The 12,242-nt window shown below is 32.4% G+C and overlaps 1 protein-coding gene across 4 annotated transcripts in view; it reads left to right on the top strand.

Annotated features, from left to right (window-relative positions):
* The window catches only part of LOC143055584 (MAM and LDL-receptor class A domain-containing protein 2-like), a 55,755-nt gene that overhangs the window by 11,084 nt on the left and 32,429 nt on the right, over nucleotides 1–12,242 (top strand). For 3 of the 4 annotated variants that reach the window (XM_076228743.1, XM_076228742.1, XM_076228740.1), the window contains exons 7-13: nucleotides 3,039–3,180; nucleotides 4,451–4,535; nucleotides 5,007–5,219; nucleotides 6,163–6,289; nucleotides 7,069–7,185; nucleotides 9,088–9,197; nucleotides 9,552–9,667. In XM_076228743.1, the coding sequence (XP_076084858.1) occupies nucleotides 3,039–3,180; nucleotides 4,451–4,535; nucleotides 5,007–5,219; nucleotides 6,163–6,289; nucleotides 7,069–7,185; nucleotides 9,088–9,197; nucleotides 9,552–9,667 (910 nt within the window). Of the gene's footprint in view, nucleotides 1–1,653; nucleotides 1,679–3,038; nucleotides 3,181–4,450; nucleotides 4,536–5,006; nucleotides 5,220–6,162; nucleotides 6,290–7,068; nucleotides 7,186–9,087; nucleotides 9,198–9,551; nucleotides 9,668–12,242 lie in introns of those variants that run through there. The other variant, XM_076228744.1, reaches the window with a different exon arrangement.

Raw genomic sequence — 12,242 nt, 5'->3', positions numbered from 1 at the left:
AAGTACAGGAATTGATCCCTGTTGGATATATAACATGTGTAAGTACAGGAATTGATCCCTATTGGATATATAACATGTGTAAGTACAGGAATTGTTCCCTATACGATATATAACATGTGTAAGTACAGGAATTGTTCCCTATACGATATATAACATGTATTAGTACAGGAATTGTTCCCTATTGGATATATAACATGTGTAAGTACAGGAATTGTTACCTATAGGATATATAACATGTATTAGTACAGGAATTGTTCCCTATACGATATATAACATGTGTAAGTACAGGAATTGTAACTTATACGATATATAACACGTGTAAGTACAGGAATTGATCCCTATTGGATATATAAGATGTGTAAGTACAAGAATTGTTCCCAATACGATATATAAGATGTGTAAGTACAGGAATTGTTCCCTATAGGATATATAACATGTGTAAGTACAGGAATTGTTCCCTATAGGATATATAACATGTGTAAGTACAGGAATTGTTCCCTATAGGATATATAACATGTGTAAGTACAGCAATTGATCCCTATACGATATATAAGATGTGTAAGTACAGGAATTGTTCCCTATAGGATATATAACATGTGTAAGTACAGGAATTGATCCCTATTGGATATATAACATGTGTAAGTACAGGAATTGTTCCCTATAGGATATATAAGATGTGTAAGTACAGGAATTGATCCCTATAGGATATATAACATGTGTAAGTACAGGAATTGTTCCCTATTGGATATATAACATGTGTAAGTACAGGAATTGTTCCCTATAGGATATATACGATGTGTTAGTACAGGAATTGATCCCTATAGGATATATAACATGTGTAAGTACAGGAATTGTTACCTATAGGATATATAACATGTGTAAGTACAGGAATTGTTCCCTATAGGATATATAACATGTATTAGTACAGGAATTGATCCCTATTGGATATATAAGATGTGTAAGTACAGGAATTGTTCCCTATAGGATATATAACATGTGTAAGTACAGGAATTGTTCCCTATTGGATATATAACATGTGTAAGTACAGGAATTGATCCCTATTGGATATATAAGATGTGTAAGTACAGGAATTGTTCCCTATAGGATATATAACATGTGTAAGTACAGGAATTGTTCCCTATTGGATATATAACATGTGTAAGTACAGGAATTGATCCCTATAGGATATATAACATGTGTAAGTACAGGAATTGTTCCCTATTGGATATATAACATGTGTAAGTACAGGAATTGTTCCCTATTGGATATATAACATGTGTAAGTACAGGAATTGATCCCTATAGGATATATAACATGTGTAAGTACAGGAATTGTTACCTATAGGATATATAACATGTGTAAGTACAGGAATTGTTCCCTATAGGATATATAACATGTATTAGTACAGGAATTGTTCCCTATAGGATATATAACATGTGTAAGTACAGGAATTGTTCCCTATAGGATATATAACATGTGTAAGTACAGGAATTGATCCCTATACGATATATAACATGTGTAAGTACAGGAATTGATCCCTATACGATATATAACATGTGTAAGTACAGGAATTGATCCCTATTGGATATATAACATGTGTAAGTACAGGAATTGTTACCTATACGATATATAACATGTATTAGTACAGGAATTGTTCCCTATAGGATATATAACATGTGTTAGTACTGGACTTTTTTTTACAAATCTAAAAATCCCTCTGAAATATAAACAATGAAAGCAACAAGTATAAACTGCGTGCGTTCATAGCGATTAACTAGGGTCTACATTCATTGGGAACAGTTAAAGTCGAATACTAGTATTTGAAAATCAGAGATGCTTAAGAACCCAAGCAGTTAAAGAGCTTGATAATCTAAAGGAACTAAAAAAAAATTATATATATTAGACCGTTGGTTTTTCCGTTTGAGTGGTTTTACACGTCTAGTAGTTTTGGGACCCTTTATAGCTTTTGTTCGGTGTGAGCCAAGGCTCCGTGTTGAAGGCCGTACTTTGACCTATAATGGTTTACTTTTATAAATTGTTATGGTGATGGAGGGTTGTCTCATTGGCACTCATACCACATTTTCCTATATCTATACACTAATAGATAAATCCTACCAAAGGCAAACATAAGTAACTACTAAACATTTTACAGGTTTAATTATTACGCCTCATAATTCATCAGGACAGACAGGAAAGTTTACAATGTATTTCTTTTATATCTATTTATGGAATAACGGAAGCTATAATTCTGTAAAGCACAATAATCTATTTCACACAGACCATTACATTGCAATATACTATCACAATGAACGCTCAGAAGCAAATATTTACATATAGATATAGTTATGTTTGGTCTTTATGATAACTATCAACTAAATCTTTAGAAAGTAAAGTCATTTTACTAGTAAAGTATTTTATATACAGATCAAAGACACAAGAGGAAAAACCTCAGGACTTAAAAACTATATAAAAGAAAATTTAATTTTAGGAAAACATATTTCCTACAAAAAATTTTGAGTGTGAAAGATTATAACATGTACTGGAACCCCTGGGATAAAGTCATTAATTAATTTAATAGTGAATTATTATGTATAGATGTGCTTGAAATGTAATTTCCATTATCACTATATATTTTTTGATGAAAATGTTATACTGCATCCATATTCCGTTATATCATATCGTATTTTTAGTATTATTTTTGTTTACTTTTATTTGCTTGAATATGCTTATTTTTCTTGCTTGCTTTATTATGTGTCACTATAGATAATTTATGTAAATGACTGTTAATCCATGATGAATAAAAAAAAATATATTTACAGGTCATTTTGTATTTTTTTTAGCTTTTATTTTACTTGTTATTCTCTCTAAGGGTTTTAGAGCTATATTTTATCCAATTAAACTTTTTTTATCCTTTTTCTCACAGATTTTTGTAAAATATATGTAGCATATGGACCTAATATTTTTTGTTACATATTTTTTTCTACTTAAACCGTAAGAAATTATGCTAGCATATTGTTGACATCCTTTTACTTTTACAGCAGCAAGTTCTGTGACAGTAATAAACGAAGCCATTAAACAGTTCCATGACAATACATGCATCAAATGGATAACAACCACTGATCCCCTGTACAACCCTTCAGCACTTGGACACCAGAATGTAGTAACATTTATAAATGAACAGTAAGTCGGATGGAAGTATGAATTTGTTAGTCAGAGTTTCTCATTCAATGTCGTTTAATTTATATTGAAAATGTAATTATGGTAATTCTTTCTTTTTTATTATGGAAAACAAATGTTCCTTGCAGTTAAAATGTTTTCTTTGTACAATCAAATTTAATTAGTGTTGTATACTCTTTTAATCAAATTTAATTAGTGTTGTATACTCTTTTAATCATTGCAACATTTCGAATCAAAACAAATAAATTTATAATTGCTTTTTGGCAAAAAAATGCATTTGATTTCTTCAAGTCTTGTCTTATTATAGAAAAAAAATAGAAATATTATTTAGTTATATCTAGATATTTTCAATTTTTCTTTTCAACTTTTTGATAAAATGTGTTCATGTTCTATGTTTTGGTTATAAATCCAATCGCAGAGTTTTATCCACAAAAAATGTTATGCCTTGTCCAACATGTGAAGCTAATGAAAATATTCAGCAGAATTCATAGATTCATTGCAGATACTACTTTTATCGCATTGTTTAAAACTAATTAAGAAATTAATGTATGTGTGCCCACGACGCTGAGTGCTATTATATAATATAACATATGGCCGTGGCGTTGTCAGTTGATTTTCTATCTATGCGTTTGTCTTTCCCTCTGGTATCTGTCGCCTCTCTTCTATGCCGTTGTGAACTTTTACGGGCGAATCAATAAAATACGCGTCCTAAGCTTTGCAATTTGAAACAAAAACTACAAAAATTCAACCACGTCTCCTCTACGTGTAGTCATGTAGCAAGTCAGTAAGTAACTTCAACATGGAGTATTTATTTTCCCACCAAACTTCTGGAGTCCGTCCGAACGGTAAATAAGATTGTATTTTGTTACAAAGATGTTAATTGGTAGACATAAGTGGAAAACTTACGGTATGGAATTGAAAACCAACGCGTTGGTTTTTCATACCGTATTAATTACAAACCAACGCGTTGAAAAGGAAGACCAACGCGTTGATAGTGAAAACCAACGCGTTGAAAGTGAAACCAACGCGTTGAAAGTAAAAACCATCGCGTTGAAAGTAAAAACCCACGCGTTCATAATATAAACCAACGCGTTGAAAGTAAAAACCAACGCGTTGATAATTTCATACTATATGTTTATACCGCCAATGACACGATCGGCCACTCATACATGATGACCCTTGCAATTTCCGTTACAAGAAATAGTTCGTCTTTAGTCTAATAAGTAGTATTTGCATTATACATATTTTGAGTTATGTATCATTGAATTTTCAGAGGTTGTTGGTCCTATGTAGGTAATGTGTTTCCTAGCGGAAGCAGAATACAGCAACTTAGCTTAGAAGAATCATACTGTGTTACTGTAAGTATATCTTTAGCTTGATACATACATGTGTACTAGTCACTTTTGATTGGTCGGCCAACAGTCCATTTCGGGAACATTCCGACTTTTCAAGGAATCAACTGTTCCCTTTAATAATAAAATGATAAGTGTGAGTGTGATTTAAAAACAAAAATTATATTTAATATTATTGCATTTGTCAATTGCAAACAGATTTTGCCTCGCGTAGATTATATTAGGAATAATTTTCCAGCTTATGTGATTTGCTCTCCTAGAGGACATACTTTATCTTAAATTTACTCTTATTTTTCAAACGTAATTTTGAATTAACTGGAATATTTCATTTAATTTCATAGATTTTCACATTTTTTTATTTTTCATATATCATGAATAAGGTATCTTAAATTATATGAATTCCACTTTTCCCAAAATTGTGGTTTTCATTCTTACAATAATTTACAAGCTCAAGTTTAAAGAATATATCATTTATAGGTTAGCACAGCTGTACATGAGATGTTACATGCCATGGGAGGACATCACGAACAATCTAGAAGTGATCGTGATAAATACGTCACAATTGAATGGCCAAACGTACAGCCACAATGGAATGGATATGCGTATGTGAAGAATAGCAACATGGAGAAGGAAAACACACAAGACAATAACCCTTATGATGCAGAATCATCTATGCAGTACAGTTTATATGTAAGTATTTTGAGCAGCTGTATGTACTGTCATTGTACAGATAAAAACAGAAAACTGTAATAATTGTGTCGATTTGATGAATAGCAACCTAAAAAGAAAGTCAAAAGTGTAAATATCGACTTCAACAGTTGACAAGGTTCTGATTTGTTCATTTCTTAAAATAGTATGATCCCTTTTTACAGGAACTGTCAAAGGCTTTTCATCAGTACCATATTCACGGATAGCCACAAATCTGAAGAAGTTCTCCATGTAACTTGAGCTATCTATTTAAACAATGAAGCTGTTTTCAAGAGAGAAAACTCTTTCATATATTGATAAGCTCGCATCAATCTCCGGCACAGAATTCATATCCGTTCCATATTTGTCTCGCAATACTCCACTTAATTTTGAGTGTAGTGTTTCGTATTATAGAACGAAACGCAGATTGTGTTCGTAGTTCAATTAGCCGACAACGCATATATTATCAATATACCACATCGAAACGAAAGCCTAGTCAAGGAGCCTGTTTGCATACACAGCAATGATTTTCTGAAACATATGACAGGTGAAACTACTTTATCCCTGGCATAACCATCCGTAGCATTTGAGATTACTCATGGCTTTCGGCGTGGTTTATAAGAATCCAACTATAAATTTTCTTGTAGTGTTGGGTATATGTATAGGCATATATTATCAAATAGCACCTGGTAAAGAAAGCATGGTCAAGGAGCCTATAGCCGTACCTGCCAGCTGTTTCCTATATACCATATGAAAGGTGCAACTAGTGAAGCAGGGACTGCTGATCCTTCCAAGGAAGCTGAGTTCACTCCTATTTTTTGTTTAAGTTTGTACGGGGTCAATATTTTACTTTCTGTATAGTTTTGTGTGGAGTATTGCTGTATACGTATACTGATTTGGAATGAAATTTCTGGTACAGGACTATTTAGCTCACTTTTAATTGAAGGCTTTTTCCACCAATGGCAAACAAACTATCAAGTTTAAAGACCAACGATTAGAGTTTTTGGCCGATTCAGCTGATGGTTTAGAATTCTATGATATACAGGATGTTACTGATGCATATAAATGTACAGGTAATGGCAGAATTTAAAAAGAACAATATGTCTAATCTTGAGGAAATCTATTCAATAATTAGAAAAACACATTCGACTACTTCCTATAATGTCATGCTTTACAAATATTCTCTTCTTTTTTACCGAAACGTTTTGGAATTGGACGTAACCAAAACAACAAAAAATCATTCTGCAATAATTTTTGATGTAATATAAAAAATGTAACTGAAAAATTGATTCAAAAGATATCAAATTTTGTTTTGTATTTAAACATGGAGAAATCAGAAAAGATTTGCAAAATATTTAAATTTCATGTCTGATTTCTCAAATGGATAAAAGATTTTAGCATCATGCATACGTCAAATTAAAATACCAAAAGCTTCGCTTGGTGCACCTTATGTCAGATGTTAAAGCTGGTTTATTGGATGATAGACAGACATTTAGTACCTATTTACATGAAAATACATAGATATAACCTTCTGAAGATGATGTCGTGTTGATGTGGCTTCCAAGTTAACACATAAAGAATATTATAAATTCTGATGTTATCGTTTTTGTAATTCATCTGAAGAAAATAAAGTAAAGTACTCGTAAATGCTTATTTGTGTTTTTCTTAAAATTCAAATTCAGTTGCTTTCAAACTTGGTGAAACGAGCAAACAAACTACTTAAACGTTACGTAATGTCGAATGATAGATTAGCATACATGCCAACAATTGCAATCGAAAAAAAGGTGTGTTTATTAGTGATTTAATAAACAAAAACATAATTGACATATATGTTATAATAAATTATATTCAGATCACTGCACTAACAGTCCTAACTGTAAGAATGGAGGCTTCGTCAACTTCCAGTGTACATGTACTTGCCCAGAACACTTGACTGGTGTTTCCTGTGAACAAACGGTCTCAAATAGTCGTGAGTACGATTACAAATATATTTAGTTAACTCCAATTAATAATACTGAATACATTAAATGCTTTAAATAATGAAATAAAGAATATAATAAATTTGTATTTAGATGGAATCAGAATAGTTTATTTTTTAACCGTTTGTTTGAACTTTAGTAGCTTTAGTTAGAACTTTAGTAGCTTTAGTAATATATCGATGATAAAGACTGAAGGAATCGTATGAAAGTTAAACGTCGAATGATATTTGAATATACACTATTATATAAATAACACATAGATGAGAGGGTTATAGAGCAGATTATTATCCCGAGAAAACATTGTCAACGGCGGCAACATCACTATAAAAACAAACAAATATGTAACAAAGAAGCACAAAAAGGCATATATCAAATCTAACAACCTCATTTATTGCTTTTTTATCATCTGCAGAATATAAACTAAAAGTTTCCCTTGCCCTTCGTGCAGCTTGTTTATATGAAATTTGCGAATTTCTTCTAAAGAAAGGTAAAAAAAAACACAAAAAGGCGTATAGAAAAAGCACATTAGCAAAAATGAGAGACAAAAATACAAAAATTATCATAGAACATTAACACAATGGCGAGATGTATAAGTACAGAGCCACGTACAGAAACACAAAATGTTATATAGACAAAGCACATTTAGCGCATCTATCCCATCGAAGTGGAGATAAAGGATACTACAGATACAGTTAAGTCGGCTTCATATCTTGTCTTATATCTAGAAATTGACAATGAGGGTCGGTTGAAAACGAAACTTTACGACAAAAGAGATGATTTCAGCTTTCCAATTGTGAACTTTCCATTTTTAAGTAGCAACATTCCAGCAGCACCTCCATACGGGATATATATCTCCCAATTGATACGATATTCCCGTGCTTGCATTTCCTATCATGATTTTCTTGATAGAGGGTTACTGCTCACAAGGAAGCTATTAAACCAAGAGTTCCAAATGGTGAAGTTGAAATCATCCCTTCGTAAATTTTACGGACGCCATCACGAGTTGGTTGACCGTTATGGAATAACCGTTTCACAAATGATATCGGATATGTTCCTTACGTCGTAACTACAATCCCCTTCACTTTCATGAATGTGACCTACCGAATTAGACTATTTACCGGATTTGTCATCACATAAGCAACACGACGGGTGCCACATCTGGAGCAGGATCTGCTTACCCTTCCGGACCACCTGAGATCACCCCTAGTTTTGGTGGGGTTCGTGTTGTTTATTCTTTAGTTTTCTATGTTGTGTCATGTGTACTATTGTTTTTCTGTTTGTCTTTTTATTTTTAGCCATGGCGTTGTCAGTTTGTTTTAGATTTATGAGTTTGACTGTCCCTTTGGTATCTTTCGTCCCTCTTTTACAAAGATAATAGATAAGACTACAAAAATTATAGAACAATATAAAATATTCAGAAATCATTCCGACGTTTTTTTATTATCGCTAAAAATGCAAGAGGTTATACTTTAAAATTGCATTTCTTATATCAAGTACACAGGAGTTTTCAAAATATCCTTGAAAGTTAAAATCACATTTATAATAGTCTTTAATGAGAAAAATTAATTCAAGATGGGAAATGTATATTCTGTATGCAGGTGAAATTGTTGTATTGGTATATTGCTTCTAAAGTGGGGGTAATTGATAATTTCAAAATTAAACTCATCTCGTTTTTCCTAGATTCTGGTTCTGAGATGATCGTGTATGTCAAATTCGAGGTATAAGTCTATAATGAGGTAGAGCAAGCCGTGTCTGTTGTTTCTTTGGTTTCTTTGAAATAAATTAATGGAACCCAATCAAAAACGTTCGGATTGTTAATGAAAAAAAATATCATAAATATATTTGAAAGTTAAATTAAATAACCTGGCTTCTTTGATCTTCCTGTTGTATAGAAACGTGTGGTGGTGTTATCAACCTTGGTGTAGGAGAGGAACGATTCATTAAATCACCAAACTATCCAGCTAACTACCCAACAGGACTAGAATGTACCTGGTTAATTAAGGTAAGAATTGTCATATGATGAAATCACTAGACGTTATTTACAACCAAATATAGAACTGGTGTTCCTATAAGTAGTGTCTAAATACAAAACATCCTATTTTTTACATAAAACGTGTACGGACCATATAAACTAAGAGAAAGGATCCATATTTGCCACTTTTGTCAGTTTTATCTTAACTCTTGAAAGATAAAGAGTACCATTTAAATTGTTTGATTTCAAACAGGTATATGCCTGTACTCCATTTGATATATTTACAACTTAGTATTATCAAGGAAGTTCCTTTAAAACATAATCCTTTGATTTAAAATAACCCTTGAAGCTTTCCAGATTGTGTTTATTTTACATTACTTTCAGGGAACTGCTAATAGTATAGTTCGAGCTTCAGTTCAGTACATGGATATATCTGCTGATGCTGCTTGCAATCATTGGTTGGAGTATAGATATAATTTAATAGGACAGAAAGGTCCAAAGTGAGTATTCAACACTGAATTTAATTCCTTAAATATTGATTTTATTTAGTAAATATTGATTTTGTTGTCAGTGCATTTGATGACTATTTACAGATATGTACCTTCTCGGTACTACAAACTGTCGATTCTCATAGTTTGGCATTGAACAAGATCATGTTTTTATCTGACTGTAAATGACGTCTTTACACTAAATCCACTTGATGCTGGATGTGTACTGATAGGTTTTTGAGTCTTAGATACATGATTTTCTTCATTAGTTGGTATTTGCTTTGAACTAGTTGTCAGTAACCGCGAGTACTCTCAGAAAAGTTCTTATTGTCTTTTTGTTTTGGGAATGTATAAGTACTCGTCCACGTTAAGTCAAGGCAACAGAAGTATACCGCTGTTCGAAATTCATAAATTGATTGAGAAAAAACGAAATCCGGGTTACAAACTAAAACTAAGGGATACACATCATATATAAGAGAAAAACTACGACACAACAGAAACACAACACTAAAATGTAACACACACAGAAACGAACTTTGATATACAAGATATAACAGTGGCCATTTTCCTGATTTGGTAGAGGGCATTTCAAGAAAAATTGGTGGGTTGAACCTGGTTTATAGCAATGTTTAATATAACCATTAAAATGACAACATTACTGGACAAGACTACAGTACAAATAAATACAAGAACATTAAACCTTATTCAACTGATGTTTATAGTGTGTTATTACGTTGTACTACACCCCTACTCTCACATGTTTAACCACGATATATTTGTTTTTTGCCTGTCCCAAGCCAGGAACATGTAGTTCAGTGGTTGTCGTTAATTCTTGTCTGTCATATTTGTTTTTCGTAAACTGTTTCGTTATAAATAAGGCCGTTAGTTTTCTCAATTGAATAATTTAATTTTTTTCATGTGTCGGCCTTTTTAAATCGACCATATGGTATGGGTTTTTCTCATTGTTGAAGGCCGAACGCTTGCCTATACATTTTGTAATTGCTTAAATCCACTTAATTTTAATGTTGAATAGTTGTCTCATTGGCAATCATACACATCTCATTATTTTGTTGGTTTGAGTATAAGTATATTTTATTTGGACACAAAATTCGAAAGTGAGTATTGCAGTAAAGGTATAGTTTATTTAGACATAAAAGTCCAAAGCGAGTACTGTTGGTTTGAGTATAGATATGATTTATTGTGACAGGGAGGTCCAAATTGAGTATTGTTGGTTGGAGTATAGATATGATTTCTTGGGACAGGGATGTCCAAATTGAGTATTGTTGCTTTGAGTATAGATATGATTTATTGAGACAGGAAGGTCCAAATTGAGTATTGTTGGTTTGAGTATAGATATGATTTATTGTGACAGGAAGGTCCAAATTGAGTATTGTTGGTTTGAGTATAGATATGATTTATTGTGACAGGAAGGTCCAAATTGAGTATTGTTGGTTTGAGTATATATATGATTTATTGAGACAGGAAGGTCCAAATTGAGTATTGTTGGTTTGAGTATAGATATGATTTATTGTGACAGTGAGGTCCAAATTGAGTATTGTTGGTTTGGGTATAGATATGATTTATTGTGACAGGGAAGTCCAAATTGAGTATTGTTGGTTTGAGTATAAATATGATTTATTGGGACAGGGAGGTCCAAATTGAGTATTGTTGGCTGGAGTATAGATATGATTTATTGTGACAGGGAGGTCCAAATTGAGTATTGTTGGTTTGAGTATAGATATGATTTATTGTGACAGGGAGGTCCAAATTGAGTATTGTTGGTTTGAGTATAGATATGATTTATTAGGACAGGGAGGTCCAAATTGAGTATTGTTGGTTGGAGTATAGATATGATTTATTGAGACAGGAAGGTCCAAATTGAGTATTGTTGGTTGGAGTATAGATATGATTTATTGAGACAGGAAGGTCCAAATTGAGTATTGTTGGTTTGAGTATAGATATGATTTATTGTGACAGGGAGGTCCAAATTGAGTATTGTTGGTTTGAGTATAGATATGATTTATTGTGACAGGAAGGTCCAAATTGAGTATTGTTGGTTTGAGTATAGATATGATTTATTGAGACAGAAAGGTCCAAATTGAGTATTGTTGGTTTGAGTATAGATATGATTTATTGTGACAGTGAGGTCCAAATTGAGTATTGTTGGTTTGAGTATAGATATGATTTATTGTGACAGGGAGGTCCAAATTGAGTATTGTTGGTTTGAGTATAGATATGATTTATTGGGACAGGGAGGTCCAAATTGAGTATTGTTGGTTGGAGTATAGATATGATTTATTGTGACAGGGAGGTCCAAATTGAGTATTGTTGGTTTGAGTATAGATATGATTTATTGTGACAGGGAGGTCCAAATTGAGTATTGTTGGTTTGAGTATAGATATGATTTATTGGGACAGGGAGGTCCAAATTGAGTATTGTTGGTTGGAGTATAGATATGATTTATTGTGACAGGGAGGTCCAAATTGAGTATTGTTGGTTGGAGTATAGATATGATTTATTGTGACAGGGAGGTCCAAATTGAGTATTGTTGGTTTGAGTATAGATATGATTTATTGTGACAGGGAGG

Source organism: Mytilus galloprovincialis, chromosome 12 (genome assembly GCF_965363235.1).
Source record: "Mytilus galloprovincialis chromosome 12, xbMytGall1.hap1.1, whole genome shotgun sequence".
Classification (NCBI taxonomy): domain Eukaryota; kingdom Metazoa; phylum Mollusca; class Bivalvia; order Mytilida; family Mytilidae; genus Mytilus; species Mytilus galloprovincialis.
This window is presented reverse-complemented; position numbering and strand designations above follow the sequence as displayed.